General features: G+C 39.8%; 3 protein-coding genes across 3 annotated transcripts in view; 1 reads left to right on the plus strand and 2 right to left on the minus strand.

Moving 5' to 3' along the window:
* The window catches only part of megf6b (multiple EGF-like-domains 6b), a 57544-nt gene extending 53040 nt beyond the window's left edge, over positions 1-4504 (minus strand). The window contains exons 1-4 of the mRNA XM_054617730.1: positions 4357-4504; positions 3902-3950; positions 2341-2475; positions 1247-1356 (exon numbers count right to left, since the gene is read on the minus strand). Of these exons, the coding sequence (XP_054473705.1) occupies positions 1247-1356; positions 2341-2475; positions 3902-3950; positions 4357-4504 (442 nt within the window). The remainder of the gene's footprint in view (positions 1-1246; positions 1357-2340; positions 2476-3901; positions 3951-4356) is intronic.
* A 3121-nt stretch (positions 4505-7625) lies between these two features.
* akr7a3 (aldo-keto reductase family 7, member A3 (aflatoxin aldehyde reductase)) lies at positions 7626-13103 on the plus strand. The gene is made up of 7 exons (XM_054616721.1): positions 7626-8106; positions 8671-8858; positions 8959-9063; positions 9308-9404; positions 9851-9950; positions 10091-10220; positions 12879-13103. The coding sequence occupies exons 1-7, from the start codon at positions 7812-7814 to the stop codon at positions 13038-13040; spliced, it is 1077 nt and encodes a 358-aa protein (XP_054472696.1). The 5' UTR covers positions 7626-7811; the 3' UTR covers positions 13041-13103.
* An 86-nt stretch (positions 13104-13189) lies between these two features.
* Positions 13190-16051, minus strand: mrto4 (MRT4 homolog, ribosome maturation factor). The gene is given in 9 exon segments (XM_054616722.1): positions 13190-13711; positions 13798-13874; positions 14859-15010; positions 15099-15144; positions 15147-15165; positions 15258-15339; positions 15436-15539; positions 15644-15702; positions 15941-16051. Coding segments are annotated over 9 exon segments (711 nt in total). The 5' UTR covers positions 15969-16051; the 3' UTR covers positions 13190-13567.
* Between the last annotated feature and the right edge of the window lie 770 nt (positions 16052-16821).

Consider the following 16821-nt stretch of genomic DNA (forward strand, 5'->3'; position numbering starts at 1 on the left):
CTTTGAGGAGAACGTAAATGCCATAATAAGACACCGATGACAGGCACATCCAGGAGATCTTCTCTCGCTCCACATCCCGGCAACTTCCCATCTGAGGGCTATCCCCGGACAGTAACGTGCCTGTACTGTGGGTGACAGCGCTAGCCATTGAGATTGCGGGTCAGTTCCAGGAGAGCAATGAGAGTAAGGAAGTGGAACTTTCCTGTCAGTCAACCGGACAGGGGACAAACTGTTTACAGGAAGGCTTTGTCAAGGGTCCGTCTATGGTATGCAGGCTATGTGCTCTGGATCACTGGCTGTGAAATCCCATCAAAGGAGCCTTCTTGGTCTCAGTGGTGTGAAGCTAAGCTTATCCACAAGGAGATGAGCTGCTGGCAGCCCCAGTGTGACCAACAGAACTACCCCTCCATACATGGACCCGTGGATTGGAATTTACAGAGGGGAGATTCATATTTAGGTTTTTCTTTGTTCTTTTTGTGCGTATCAGCAGGTGGTCTCCCCACCATGAGCTTATGGGTATTGTTTTGGGGGGCATTGACTGTGATTGGTTCGGGTAAACACTGGATGGGCTTGTCTGTTTTTATATCCATAATGCAAAGCTCTGCCCTGCACTGCCATGTCACACCTCTGAATGAGAAGAGTGGCATGACTATATGGAGGTGGGCCAAGATTTAAACATGAGTCCACAGCTAGAGGGGGATTGTGGTCCGTATGGAGTTTCAATGTATTAAAGTAAATAGCACGACTTGTAAAGCTGACTGCCAGACGAACTATCTGTCCTAAACTAAAGGAGCGCTACAGAGCCATGACCTCACCTTAATCGTAATGTTTTTTTGCTGAGAGTAGAACAGGAAACTACAATGCAAACCTCTTTAAGCCATATGTCAACACTTAAAGTCTTTCACCACTTGAGATTTTTTTGTTCCCATCGTCCACATCAAAACCTTGTGGGACTGTTGTAACAACACAAGTAGTGTGGACGTGGCACTGACTGATAACATCTGCTGAGGAGTCTGGATGGGCAAAGCATCTCTTGACCCTATTGACCTTTTTCTAAAAACCTTTCATTCAGAGGTCTGTGCCAAGGGTGAAGTGATGATTGAAGCACCCTTCCTCCTGCGGAGTCAGGAAAAGACATATTGCCTTTTAGTAAACATACCTACCAGCAAAACCTTAAAAGTGTGATTTTTTTTATTTTATTAAAGAGGTAGAAAGTAGTAAAATATGGAAAGTTGAGGATACTTACGATACAGACAGCCTGCTTCTCCATTAAGTTGAGACCATCCAGGGCAACACTTATACACAGTCTGATAATCCTGTCTGTACACTTGTCTGTATGCAGTGTAGTACGCTGTCCTGTTAACATGACAAACATCAATAAAAAAAATTCAATCAAACCAGTGGTGGCAGTTACTATACCAATCTTAAAACAAATAAAACAAGTACCGACAGAATAAAGGAGTTTTTGTAGTATTCCACTTTAAAACAGCAGTGTTTGAATGGAAAGGTGTACAGTATAGACAAAGGGATTATCTGACATTATCTGACATATCACATGTAATTTTTAATGTTTCATGTGGTTGAATACCACGGGATTAGGAAAAACAAACATGTCATCTGATCAAACGACTCGCAGCCTTTTAAGTGACAGGCAACACAATGTTAGGCAAACATTTTCCCAGACCTTTAAAGGCGCCATTTTAAAGTGTGAGACTGGCAGAGTCAACTTCAGAGAACAGTGCCTTTCCCTGTACTTTGGGACCCCTCTCATTGCTCCACGGTCATTACGCATTGTGGAAACACGTTTTGTTTACAGCGAGTAATTGTGGCTTTGGCTGCCTTCAAAGCAACCTTTGACTTTGTAACACTGTAAATAACGCTGTGAAAGCGAGTGTGAGCAGCAAAGTGAGAAACTCCTGACACAGAGACAGGGCTAAAATGTTAGCGTTAGGATGCTCCTTCACATGAATGCTGGCTGCAAAGACGCCTGGGTGTTAAATAGTGGGTAACCCCGAATTAGTGGGGCTTCACCTTTACTGTATGAGAGGTTCAAAGCTGTGATTACAGAACAAGAGCGATGGAGACTGAGAGGAAAGAGGCGGTCAAGAGGCTAATCCTGTTTGATACTGTCTAATGACGGATGATGCCCTCTCTGATACATTTTGGTTGCATGAGTCATGAAGGCATAATTAATGCTTTGCTCTAGCCAGAGATTAATCAGCAAAGCAGTACTTCATCCCCTGCAGGTGAAGATGGGAGTGTTCTTGTGAGTACATACTCACAGGTATTTACTACAAAGAGGGGAGAAACGACATACAACAAATGAGGAGCATTACTCACCTCCTCTCGTATCCCATGCACCATGACTGTCCCACACAGCCTTGCTTCCACACTTTAACCATGCGTGTGAAGGCCTGCACACACGGCTGCCTCTGGGCGACCAGCGTCACCTCCTTCTCCACACACACATTTGGCCTGAAACGAAAACAGGGAAGGAAAATACTTAAGCTGTCAAAAGGTTTTTACAGACGTACAGGTGGCAGTGGGGGCAATTTATGAATGCTGTGAGAAATGTTGCACTAAATATAGATGGACAAAGCTTACGAAGCGTTCTCTAGTAGTGTCTGTGAGGGCATTACCTGTGCCGAGGTGTGAAGCTGCTTATGATTGATTGATGGTTTTGGTATTTTTAAAGATTTAAGGGGAATTCCTCCTTTATTATCTTTTAGAATGCTGAGCTGCACAAAATGCTACCTGCATCTTAAACTAAACTCAGTACTCATCTGAAATTGTTACCTGAAAGTATTTTAGAGGGTGGCTTAAGGATTTGCTGTTTCAGTTTTAAACAAAATAATTTCCAGACAAGATCAAATGTTTTAGATGTGAGCCACTGGTTTGCCGGGAAACAAAAACACATGATGTAAACAGTTACCACTTCACTGCATAATATTTTCACAATAATGAATAATACAAAAACATGCCACAATTTTCCAGACAATTCACACAAGACAGTTATAGAGTTATCACTGGACATACGTAGAACATGCATGTTTTCACTTGTACGTACAAGACTGAATGTCAGCAGAAGCAGGAGACAGCTAACGTTTTCGCCCTCAGGTAAAACACGATAAGCCTTTCTAACTGTTATGTTTTGTCCTCCTTACACAAAGTGTGTCTGGGTTAACAGGCAAACCTGCCACTGGATTTTTTTTCACATCACTTGCTGCAGCGCACAGAGGAGCCTCGTCAAAAAAAAAAAACGCAACATGATCTTTGAAACATTTACTCTGTTGGTACACTCAAAGGTAAGCCGGGAAGGTTCTGCCTAAGGAGAATCTTAAGACATTCAGCTGCTCGTCTCATAAACGACAGTAAACAAGATCACTTCACATATCTGAAAGACCTTATTAATGGTGGCAGGTAAACGCAGAGAATCTTCTCTCACATAATACATGCTCATAATATTTAGAGGTTTAAAATTCTGGTTCTTCACTTTGAGGGGCTTCAAACTAAATTTGCCAGAGTGAGGAATGCAGTACAGACCGTACACATGGAGCTAATATATAATCATGTTGATTACAGTGATACTGTGCATGGAAGCCAATAAAGTGCATGATGATAGTGCACAACAGTTAAATGAAAAATAGCTCATCCAGACCTCTAGCAAAAAAATAAAATAACACTTCACAAGACTTAGTTTTCTGCCTCTGGTTGAGTCTTGTGACACACGTTTTTTGAATGTGCAGGTGAACCAGCAGTTTTCTCAAACTCAAACTTCAAAGGGAAGGTGAGGCTGTAAAAATATCTTGGGAAAGATGAGGAGGTAAAATCTTCCCTAAAGAAAATTTAAGAAAGTTAAACAACATGTAAACAACAAAACATACGACAAAAAGTTACTCACATATAAGGTTGGAGATTGTTGGTGATGCCATAACGCAAAGCATGAGCCTCTAAAATAAATATGAGGCAAAAAGAAAAAATAACACTTCCCATGTTTCTTCTTCTTGGATCAGATTTTGAAAAAGTGAATGGATAACTCGTTAACTCATTCATGAGTATTACTCACGTGAGTTCTTCTCAGCGGTTTAACCATATAAAAAAAAAACGAAACCTAATAAATACCCAAATAAAATAAAAAAAATCCAAGCTCTCAACTGGGAGAAACTTAAAACGCGCACAAAGGATCTCCCGCGTGGAAATGATCAGCACTTTCCAAAAATGACCCAGCCATCACATGCGGTGTGTATTCTCGCGCTCAGCCGTGTGTGTGTGTGTGTGTGTGTGTGTGTGTGTGTGTGTGTGTGTGTGTGTGTGTGTGTGTGTGTGTGTGTGTGTTTGTGTGTGTGTGACACTGACTAAAAAACTGCAGCACAACAGACGCTCCTTCACTGCAGATGTTGGACTGACGGGAACGAAGTCGAGGAGGCTGAGCGCTTTCTGCTCCCTCCATTGACTTGGTAATGATGGCAGTGGGTTTGGAGGGGGAGGATGGACAGGGTGTCATTTATTATTCAGAGCTTCAGCAGCTTCTGAAACACACACACACACACACACACACACACACACACACACACACACACACACACACACACACACACACACGCACGCACACACGCACACACACACGAGACAGCCTGCAGTCTGAAAAGGTTTATAGGGTCCAGATTTTTTTGGGGAAGTCGCATTAAACTTTTTCGTAATCGCGATTTGTATTGTTCTCGTCTGTACCCTGTATTAGAGGAATGTTAACTTTACTTCACATTTGATTTAAAAACAGACCAACGCAACGTCGCGTGCAAACCTGACATAAACTTCAGCCTAATTGTAATATTTACGTTTACAATAACTTTTTGTATGCCGATATTCAATCCCTCCAGATATATTGCGTTTATCTACAGTACCAGTCAAAAGTTTGGACACACCTTCTCATTCAATGGTTTTTCTTTATTATTATTATTATTTATTTTTTCCTACATTGTATATTAATATTGAAGACATCCAAACTATGAAGGAACACATATGGAATTATGTGGTAAACAAACAAATGCTCAACAAACCAGAATATGTTTTTATATTTTACATTCTTCAAAGTAGTTGAATGAGAAGGTGTGTCCAAACTTTTGACTGGTACTGTAGTTCAATGTGCGCGTATCGACTTAATCAAAAATCGTGGAGCTGAGACATAAGCGCACATGCAGAGAATCTAGAAGAAAAAAAAACCCCGCAGTGATATACTATATACCCGCAGAGCAACAGAGGAGGGTTGGGGTTGAGTCAGAAGCAGCTCATGGTCGCTCTGCGGGGCAAACAGCTGATGGTGCGGTCACAGGGTCAGCCGACTGGGGTCGACTACTGCTGCTCTCCGAACAAAGCTTTAATTGCGCGCATGTGTGCTCATGACCCCCAAAGAGACCCGGGTCACCGCAGTCCGTGCAACCTCCGAGGGTACCAGCTCCAAAAACATATTGTTTGAATTAGATCGGATGCTCTCAGACATATCAGAGTTAATCTGAGATATGTGTTGTTGTTTTTATAACTGAAACAACAAAAGTGAGTCTTAAGATACACATGTCTTTGTTTTTCTATTTGTAGGCCAATAGACATAAATCCATGGAGGAATTAAGCTGTTTAGAAGCCCAGAGGTTTAAAGGGGCTCTCATATTCCCCCCCCCAACTGTGCACTGTTGCGTCCAAGTATACCCATCAAGTATACAGAGAAGGCTACACATGGCAGCCTCATCATGCCCAAAGACTAACCGGTGCTATGGAGATTAACTTCACATGAATCTGATACATTACACACAAATGTTTACTATTGAATATGATCCTTATAACAAATATTTTTTTTTCTGAAATAGAATATAAACTATGGTCTTAAAATTTTGAAATATGGGCCACAGTTTATATTGCACTTTACCGGTGCAAATCTCCAAACAAATGAACAACTATTTCAAGTACCACTACAAAAAATAATGACGTTAAATCCAAGATGTCAGCAGGCATTCCTTTAATTGCAAAGGCAACTTTCCATAACTGTTTTGATGCCAAAACCTCGGACCCTTGTGGGCCCCTAAGGATTTCTGTGTGGCAGTTATATTGTGCTGATTGGAATATTTATTTTATATTTTATATTATTTAGTTTGCATTACAATATAAGTTCATTATGCCTGCAGTCTGCACATTGATGGATGCAGGAGAAACCCATGGACTGTATGAAGAACCCCTGAGCATAGTTTGTAAAAATGTACGGTGATTTGCTGACACCTTGTGGTTTAAGTTAAGAACTACATGCTACAACTAGATATAATGACCGCTTCTGTGTGTATATGATGCAACGAAGAGACTTGAACAAACCTTGTGGGCCCCTAAGGATTTCTGTGTGGCAATTATATGGTGCTGATCGGAATATTTATTTTATATTATTTAGTTTGCTAATATACCCTACTCAAACACAATATAAATAAAATGTTTACACATCATACCAATCTAAACTTGAGGCCCTGTCTTACAGTAGCCCTTATTCAAAGTCTAGTTTGTAATACCTTTAATATTTCAGCTAATATTATGGTTACATGGTGCACATTCTTAAACAAATGTGTGTTGTTTGATCAAACCATTGAACTTACAACAAACTTTGGCTTTTGTTCCAGTGTTGAAACACGTGTTGGTTTCTTAGCCTCTAGGGGTTTACAAAAGCTTCATATGAATGTTTTTTTGTTGTTGCCAGGATGCACTTAAAAACTATACATGTTAATGTTTGCATTACAATATAAGTTCATTATGCCTGCAGTCTGCACATTGATGGATGCAGGAGAAACCCATGGACTGTATGAAGAACCCCTGAGCATAGTTTGTAGAAATATACGGTGATTTGCTGACACCTTGTGGTTTAAGTTAAGAACTACATGCTACAACTAGATATAATGACCGCTTCTGTGTGTATATGATGCAACGAAGAGACTTGAACAAACCTTGTGGGCCCCTAAGGATTTCTGTGTGGCAATTATATTGTGCTGATCGGAATATTTATTTTATATTATTTAGTTTGCTAATATACCCTACTCAAACACAATATAAATAAAATGTTTACACATCATACCAATCTAAACTTGAGGCCCTGTCTTACAGGAGCCCTTATTCAAAGTCTAGGTTGTAATACCTTTAATATTTCAGCTAATATTATGGTTACATGGTGCACATTCTTAAACAAATGTGTGTTGTTTGATCAAACCATTGAACTTACAACAAACTTTGGCTTTTGTTCCAGTGTTGAAACACGTGTTGGTTTCTTAGCCTCTAGGGGTTTACAAAAGCTTCATATGAATGTTTTTTTTTTTGCCAGGATGCACTTAAAAACTATACATGTTAATGTTTGCATTACAATATAAGTTCATTATGCCTGCAGTCTGCACATTGATGGATGCAGGAGAAACCCATGGACTGTATGAAGAACCCCTGAGCATAGTTTGTAGAAATATACTGTGATTTGCTGACACCTTGTGGTTTAAGTTAAGAACTACATGCTACAACTAGATATAATGACCGCTTATGTGTCTATATGATGCAACGAAGAGACTTGAACAAATATTAACCTTCATGTCTATAACAGGAACAGGAAATGGTCACAGAAAAACGCACTTTGCACTGCATGAACTACAGCCAAGCAAATAATCAAAATAGGCGACATTTTGCAGTCAAATTGACTCATGTTTCGTTTTTATACCGGTTAAGTAATTTGACGACGCTCCCATATCACCACTCGCAGTGACCTTTACCCCCTAGACGTGTGCTTGTTGTTGTTGCCTTGTAGCATGCAGCGGGTGATAACAGTCAGACTGTGCACACTTGGACAGAGTCACGTTATTAAGAAAGTCCTCACACAGTCGCCCAGGTTTGTGTCTCATCGAAACATGTCGTCGTCTCCAACTAAACGACCGGTTTCTTTACTGGGAACTATGGCCTTCGGTGGACGAGCCGACGCCGAGCAGAGCCTGGAGATGGTGAAGGCTTTCGTGGACCGGGGACACAGCCGGGTGGACACAGCCTTCATGTATATGGATGGGAAGTCAGAGACGGTCATTGGGGGCATGAATCTCCCCAAGACAGGTATATCAGGAGCGTCCAATGTAACTAGTACTTTACTTTTTTCACATTTTTTGCTACTTTTATAGTGCACTTTTCACTCCCCTGCATTGATCTGATAATTCTAGTTGCAGATTATTAACACAAATATTAAGCAACAAATAAATTCATGATGCATTATTATAGGTTGAGATATAACTTTATTATTTCCTGGAGAGAGATCCACAATGTACCCAGCAGATAAAGTGTATAAAGTTGTTGAAATGAGCTCCACCTTTATCAGCTGAAACATTACATTGATGAATGCATTAATAATTATGATCCAATAAAGCTCTGATGTTCTTCATCAGAGCTTTTACTTTGGGTACTTTAAGTTTATTTTTTTTTTACTGCTAATACTTTGTTCTTTAACTAAATTTAAACTTTACATGTATTACTTTTACTTGTACTTACAATGTGGTAATACTTTTACTTAAGTAAAAGATATAAGTACTTCTTCCACCTAGAAGAACTAGACCTTTGCACCAACTTTCCACTATAACAACACTTCCACACACATCCTGTAAATGAAATACTTTTAATTAACAGTAAGCTTAGCGACCAAGGCCAACCCCTGGGACGGGAAGACGCTGAAGCCAGAGAGTGTTCGCTCTCAGCTGGAAACCTCCCTGCAGAGGCTGAAGACTGATTGTGTGGACCTTTTCTACCTCCATGCCCCCGACCACCAGAACCCAATCCAGGATACCCTGAGGGCCTGCAATGAACTCCACAAAGAGGCAAAGAGACCAAACACCCCACTCTCTATGAGTTATAATTTGAAACATACTTGATAATGTTTCATAAATTTCTAATTCAATGTGAAATTATCGCCCTTAGGGAAAATTCAAGGAGTTTGGTCTTTCAAACTATGCATCGTGGGAAGTGTCTGAAATTGCCACCATCTGTAGACACAACAACTGGCTTGTTCCCACTGTGTATCAGGTATTCTGGCAGTTATAGTTTAATTTCCAATAATCACTTAATGTGTGTGGGTTAGAAGAACCATTCTTTAACATGCTGTTAACATGCTCATATCTGGGCTTTTAATTCCTGTTTTCTATTGTGCAAATGCTTATCCAGAATAACAGGAGTTTTAATTTGGGAGGGAAACCATGGTTAAATATCCTTCATAACATAGAGACACTATTTTCTGTACCCTAACTTGGACTCTTTCAACATTTCACAGGGGATGTACAATGCCACTACAAGACAGGTAGAGACCGAGCTGCTGCCATGCCTGAGACACTATGGAATGAGATTCTACGCATACAATCCTCTAGCAGGTGCATATCTTCCCTCCTTGCAGTCGCTATTTGAATTGTTCTTTCAAGGAAATAGTTATAGTGGGTAATAAATGATGCCGAAAAAGATAAATCCTTATGATTTTGATGATCCCCTCAGTTTGACTCCGGCGCCACCATGAGGTTGACTTAAGTGGTTTTGGGTGAAATGTCTATACTTACTATTAGATTGCAATAACATTTGATACAGATATCCATGTCGCACTCAGGATTAATTGTTATCACTCTGGTGATCCTTTATCTTTTGATCAAGCAACATGTTAGCATACTGACATTAGCATTTACTGTAGTTCAAAGCATCACTGTGCCTTCGTCCACTCTCACAGAGCCGCAACCAGAACAGCATTCTTCTTGAGTGACTGACAATATTGAGTGCATAAATAGTAATATCCAAGATAATTTAAGAATGAATTATTCCTCCTTTACAGGTGGACTGCTGACAGGAAAGTACCATTACCAAGACAAAGATGGTTCCCAGCCTGCAGGACGGTTCTTTGGTAACAACTGGGCTGCAGCATACAGGGACAGGTGAACAACCAAAGAATGTTTCCAAACACTAGCTTGTTTTAAGTTGTTGCATGTAAGGGATTTCTCCATGTCTGCACTCATGCACATTGTCAGCTGATGAAGCACTGAAAAGCAATTGTGCCGGTCCTCTTCTCTGTCAGATACTGGAAGCAGAGTCACTTTGAGGCAATTGAATTGGTACTAAAGGCCTTGGAGACGGCGTACGGCTCAGAGAAACCCACCATGACTTCTGCTGCCATGCGCTGGATGTACCACCACTCCCAACTTAAGGTACTTAATGTGAATAGATCACTGCAGTGGCAGGATGTTATGTTTGGTCATCATCATAGGGAAATTACAATGTATACACGAGTATTAGGAATTTTAACTCTCGATTAAATTGTAGATATCTTACTCTGCACAATATTTCTTTTTTTACCAAAAGGGGAATTCAACTAATTTAAAATATTTTCATCATGCAGAAGCATTTAGTCTTTCAAGAATCTAAACACTTTTTTTGTCAGTTCTGTTTCAATAATCAGTGGTCAAGCATGTCACTTTATACATTATAGTGCACATACTGAGAACCAGACCTACAGATATGTTGTTTATTATTGATTAATCTGCAAAACATTTTCTTAATCAATTGAATAGTTTGGGTTAAAAAATAGTGACAAATGCCATTTCCCCATGTTTCTTGTTGACATCATTAAACATCTTGTTTTGTGAGATCAACACTTCTGAAACCCTTAAAAACGACTTAACCTAATAATCAATTATCAGAATAGTTTATTTTCTGTCATAGACAAATTGTTGCAGCTGTACTGAGAACTATCACCTGTACTTTTAATTGTAAGTAAATTATTTTGATTTCAAATGTCTAATTGGCCCTTCTTTTTTAACCGTACAGTAGATTACTGTCATATTCACACATACAGTGGGTACGGAAAGTATTCAGACCCCTTTAAATTTTTCACTCTTTGTTTCATTGCAGCCATTTGCTAAAATCAATTTTTTTTTTGCATTAATGTACACTCAGCAACCCAGGGACAGAAAAAAACAAATGTAGAAATTTTTGCAAATTTATTAAAAAAGAAAAACTGAAATATCACATGGTCATAAGTATTCAGACCCTTTGCTGTGACACTCATATTTAACTCACATGCTGTCCATTTCTTCTGATCCTCCTTGAGATGGTTCTACTCCTTCATTGGAGTCCAGCTGTGTTTAATTAAACTGATTGGACTTGATTAGGAAAGGCACACACCTGTCTATATAAGACCTTACAGCTCACAGTGCATGTCAGAACAAATGAGAATCATGAGGTCGAAGGAACTGCCCAAGGAGCTCAGAGACAGAATTGTGGCAAGGCACAGATCTGGCCAAGGTTACAAAAGAATTTCTGCAGCACTCAAGGTTCCTAAGAGCACAGTGGCCTCCATAATCCTTAAATGGAAGAAGTATGGGATGATCAGAACTCTTCCTAGACCTGGCCGTCCAGCCAAACTGAGCAATCGTGGGAGAAGAGCCTTGGTGAGAGAGGTAAAGAAGAACCCAAAGATCACTGTGGCTGAGCTCCAGAGATGCAGAGAAAGATGGGAGAAAGTTCCACAAAGTCAACTATCACTGCAGCCCTCCACCAGTCGGGGCTTTATGGCAGAGTGGCCCGACGGAAGCCTCTCCTCAGTGCAAGACATTGAAAGCCCGCATAGAGTTTGCCAAAAAACACATGGAGGACTCCCAAACTATGAGAAATAAGATTCTCTGGTCTGATGAGACCAAGATTGAACTTTTGGCGTTAATTCTAAGCGGTATGTGTGGAGAAAACCAGGCACTGCTCATCACCTGCCCAATACAATCCCAACAGTGAAACATGGTGGTGGCAGCATCATGCTATGGGGGTGTTTTTCAGCTGCAGGGACAGGACGACTGGTTGCAATTGAAGGAAAGATGAATGCGGCCAAGTACAGAGATATCCTGGAAGAAAACCTCCTCCAGAGTGCTCAGGACCTTGGGCCGAAGGTTCACCTTCCAACAAGACAATGACCCGAAGCACACAGCTAAAATAACAAAGGAGTGGCTTCGGAACAAGTCTGTGACCATTCTTGACTGGCCCAGCCAGAGCCCTGACCTAAACCCAATTGAGCATCTCTGGAGAGACCTGAAAATGGCTGTCCACCAACGTTCACCATCCAACCTGACAGAACTGGAGAGGATCTGCAAGGAAGAATGGCAGAGGATCCCCAAATCCAGGTGTGAGAAACTTGTTGCATCATTCCCAAGAAGACTCATGGCTGTACTAGCTCAAAAGGGTGCTTCTACTCAATACTGAGCAAAGGGTCTGAATACTTATGACCATGTGATATTTCAGTTTTTCTTTTTTAATAAATTTGCAAAAATTTCTACATTTCTGTCAAGATGGGTTGCTGAGTGTACATTAATGCCGAGATTTTAGCAAATGGCTGCAATGAAACAAAGGGTGAAAAATTTAAAGGGGTCTGAATACTTTCATATTCCACTGTATACTTACCGGAACAATTTCTAAATTAACTTCAATCCTTGATTTCAAATGTCTAATTGGCCCTTCTTTTTTTAAGAGAACAATTTCTAAATTAACTTCAATCCTTTCAGAAATAAACAAAGCGTTTATGTTCTAACTGTACAAAGCCCACATTATTTGATTATCCATTATCATTTTATGCAAATTTACTGGCTTATTGTAGAATTATGGGCAGTCAGGACTTTTGCATACTGACCGTTTGTTATTATACAGATCCTGGCTCCTATTCATCCCTTAGTGCCTGGTCAGTTGTTGTATATTTACCCTGACACCTACAGTCAAAGGCTATATTTGGTGCTTACAGTAGCTGGAACATGTTTTACCATCCAACAATTTGAAATGAAACTCAGAATTTTTCTCTTTGACCATTACATTTTCTGCTGTTACAGGGGGATCTTGGTGATGGAGTTATCATTGGCATGTCAACTATGGAGCAACTGCAGCAAAACTTGGCTGCTGCAGAGGAGGGTCCTCTAGATGAGAGAGTGGTCGCCTCCTTCAATGAGGCCTGGAATCTCGTAGCCCACGAGTGTCCAAACTACTTCCGCTAAAATGCCTAAATCTGTCATTTCAATCAAATTTCATCCAAGTTATCATAATGATAGCTGCTACAGACCTTTCCCCTCAAGTCCTTATACTTTTTTCCTGAAATTACACTTGTTTTATTTTTATGAATGAATAAATTGGAGACCAGTAAATATTAATGTCAAAAGCACTTCATTGATAATGTACACATGTAAAAATGAAAACGTACAATATATTTTTTTCAGGGGAAAATAACCTTTTCTGGAGTCTGCCTTAATAACTGTTACATTACAAATAAAACCAATTTTCTCATTACATGATTACATGTAAGTGATCTTATGACTCCAGTCACCAGTTTACTGAACAACTACTCAGTCCAAAGCTATATTCAAGGTGATTTACAGAAGTTCATGTTTTGGGGTGTAAAATAGGACAAAGGAGAGAAAGATGACAGACTCCAGGCAGCGCTGGCACTCCACGTAGTTTCACAATGGTTTCCACGTTAATGCACCTCTGCAGGCTCGTAAAACTTGCAGCTTGCCTTGCAGCTGTATTATTCTGCATCTTCGTCATCTTCCTCTTCGTTTTCCTGCATCGGCTCTTCCTCACCGGAAATCTTCTCAAACGCGCCTGTTTCTGAGTTCCACATACACTTGATCTGCACCTTGAATTCTGCCATCTCGACGTTAAAGAGTTTCTACGGAGAACATTTGAACAGATCAGTCAGACAAATGCAACACAGTTCTGTGTGTCACGGTCAAAATATTATGTAGTTGAACTCACCAGAATACGAGCCTGCTCAGGAGTGAGCACGTCTCCCTCCTTACAGACTGCATGTTCCTTCAGCAGTGTCACCACTCCTTTAAGAACACATGATACAAAATGTGATTATCATGTATCCAACTAACTGATATTGGGAAAATGATTCCTGTTAGAGTGACATTGGGCATTGTTCAGAGAAGAAAGGGGTGTCACATGTTGCAGTCAAACATGTTTAAAGGACAGGGCTGGTACTAGCCAACGCCTGATGAAGGAAATTCATCCGTGCTATAGATTTCCATTGTTGTCCAAAACTATTAAAAACATATCATTGAGACACACTTGGCTAACATGTTTCCTCATTACGATGAATATGAGCACTGTAGTTTGTTTCAAGTAAATCTCGCATACACTGTACAGCTACCTTAAATACTTATTAGAGCTCCAAATGTGTTATCAATCTCTAACTGAAGATCAAGACAGCCCGAGTTTAACTCAAATGACTGCAGGAACCAGGGCATGATGTGAAACACCTGTTTTTCGCCTTTTAAAGAGCTGATTGGCTCTTAATTTTGACCACAAATACCATATACCAAATACCATAATTTTGTAGAACATCCTAATATTCAGTGTAACTGTAATACTTAACACAAGATTGTAGGGTATTAGTATCATGGGCGCAAATAAGGTTTAATCTGTTAAACATACTTTGCACTACAAATTGCGACGGATATATGAGCAAGAGGGTCAAAGTTGAAGGTGCAAAGTTATGACAAAGTAGTGTGCCCCAATTATATGCACACTGCATGCAACAGTACGTCCTTTGTAAGGGCAGCTGCATTATGTAGTAAAAGTAAAAAGTATGCTATCTTGGAAAGCGGCCTGTATTTTTGTGACCTTATTTTCAAAAAGGTGGGTATTTGGTAAGAAACATTGGGATTGGGGCTGAGTGCCGCAGACGGAGTGGGGAAGTCAGAAAACATTGAAAGATTGATTTTACATTAAAGGCTTTGGGCTTTAAGTTGGCTATGTTGACAAAAGAAGAAAGAACAAAGAATAATGCCAGTCATAACCTGACATTTTACCTTTCTTGAGAGCAGTAGGAAGTCCTAATTGCCTCAACTGGGGCTCCATGGAGTGAGGAAACTGTTCAAGTGGTCCCTCATCCAGAGTTGTGTCCACCTGTGCACGGTTGCCTGCCCGTGCATAATCCATCTCTTTGAAATGATCAAAATACCTGATGATAGAGAACAACATTAAGTTAACTATTTAACAACTTTGGAGGATAACTGAAAGTGTAGTGCATTAAGTGAAGCCTGACTTACTCTTGTACTTCATCCTTTGTTTTATTAGTGAATAGTACTCCCACCTCCCTCGCAGATACTTGCTGACCTGCACATTATCAAAAGGCAATACAAATTTAAGTCTTTACAATGGAATATTACATTTCTCTGGCTTATCACCACAATTAAGATCTCACATACCTTGTGCAAATTATCTTTGTATTCGTCTGTTTCTCCTTTACCCAAGGCAACCACCATGACTTTATTTTTGCCAAAGAAGAATCTGTGGAAGATGAGAGTCAAGTATCTTTACTAAGACACATTTTTTTAAATTCATATGAAAATAAATTTAAAAAGAATAATATAGCAGACATGTTACCTGCTGTGTTTCCACGCTGTCCTTATATCTTTCAGTTTGTTATTCCTCATATTGGCCACAGAGAATATGAACAAGCTTCTGTACGTGTCCACACATTTCCGTAACTAAAAAAAAAAAAAAACACAAAGAAATGGAGAATTCAGAGTCAACATGTCAGCAGCTTCAGCTAAGGCTAGTTAGCTTAGCACAGCTGTGACAGGACACTCACCTCCTCGATTAATTTCTGTTTTGACTCCAGTCCTTTCTTGGCGGTTTTTGTTAACGAAACTGAGGGAAAGATCAGGTGAAAAGCAGTCAATTAGCAACGAGTTTGATGAATATCAGCTCCCTGTAGCAGTACTCCATGTCGCTGTTTCCCCCAGAGGGAGAAGCTAATATCAGCTTCTTAACTAACTTAAATACTTTTTAATTGTCGCTCATAGATGTTACACACAAATAACCAGTTGTAAATGTTAACAGCTTAGTGTGTTTGTACATATTGTAGTTTTAACGACTATTTACTTACTTTTCTTGTCTCTCTTTGACTTCGGCATGGTTACTTCTCACGATGCCGGAGCAGCAGACGCACACGTGAAGTGAAAGGACCCCAAATGTTTCGACTTGGTGGAGCCGACCATGTGGTGCCTGAATAAAAATAAAATAAAATCACGTATAACTCATTGGTGTTGCTGGTATGCAAAAATAAACTACTGCCCCCCCCAAAATTACAAGTTATTGGTTAATGGTAGCCTTATTTTTTATTATTTATTTCTTTATTTTCAAACTTATATTCTTAATAAATGGGGCAAAATCATTCAAAATGTGTCATCTTATGTACACATATACATGTGTGCAATGCGTAAATGTAACGCCAAAATGGCCATAAATAAACAGCTAAATATAGTTAATTGCCGTGTTATGATATGGCAATTAACCTATATTTTAAGTGAAGTTAAAATTTCCAAGGAGCATTTTTCACAGAATTGGCCTCTATAGACTATTCAATTCAGTTTATTTTGTATAGCCCAGAATCACAAATTACAAATTTGCCTCAGAGGGCTTTACAATCTGTGCACATGCGACATCCTCTGTCCTTCCCTCACATCGGCACAGGAAAAACTCCCCTAAAAAACCCATTTAACAGGGAGAAAAAAGGAAGAAACCTATGGGAGAACGACAGAGGAGGGATCCTTCTCCCAGGATGGACAGAATGCAATAGATGTCATGTGTACAGAATGAACAGCATAACAGTTATTAAGACTAGTTTACATCTAAGTGTGACAGGACAGGGTGAATATCATCCATCTGAAGTAATGTTTATTATGAATGGGATAAACTGCTTGGGGTTGACCTGAGCATTCGAAAAATACTAATTTATTTAAGATCCATGTAAAGTGATGACAGGTG

The sequence above is a fragment of the Anoplopoma fimbria genome, chromosome 17 (assembly GCF_027596085.1).
Source record: "Anoplopoma fimbria isolate UVic2021 breed Golden Eagle Sablefish chromosome 17, Afim_UVic_2022, whole genome shotgun sequence".
NCBI classification, from domain to species: Eukaryota; Metazoa; Chordata; class Actinopteri; order Perciformes; family Anoplopomatidae; genus Anoplopoma; species Anoplopoma fimbria.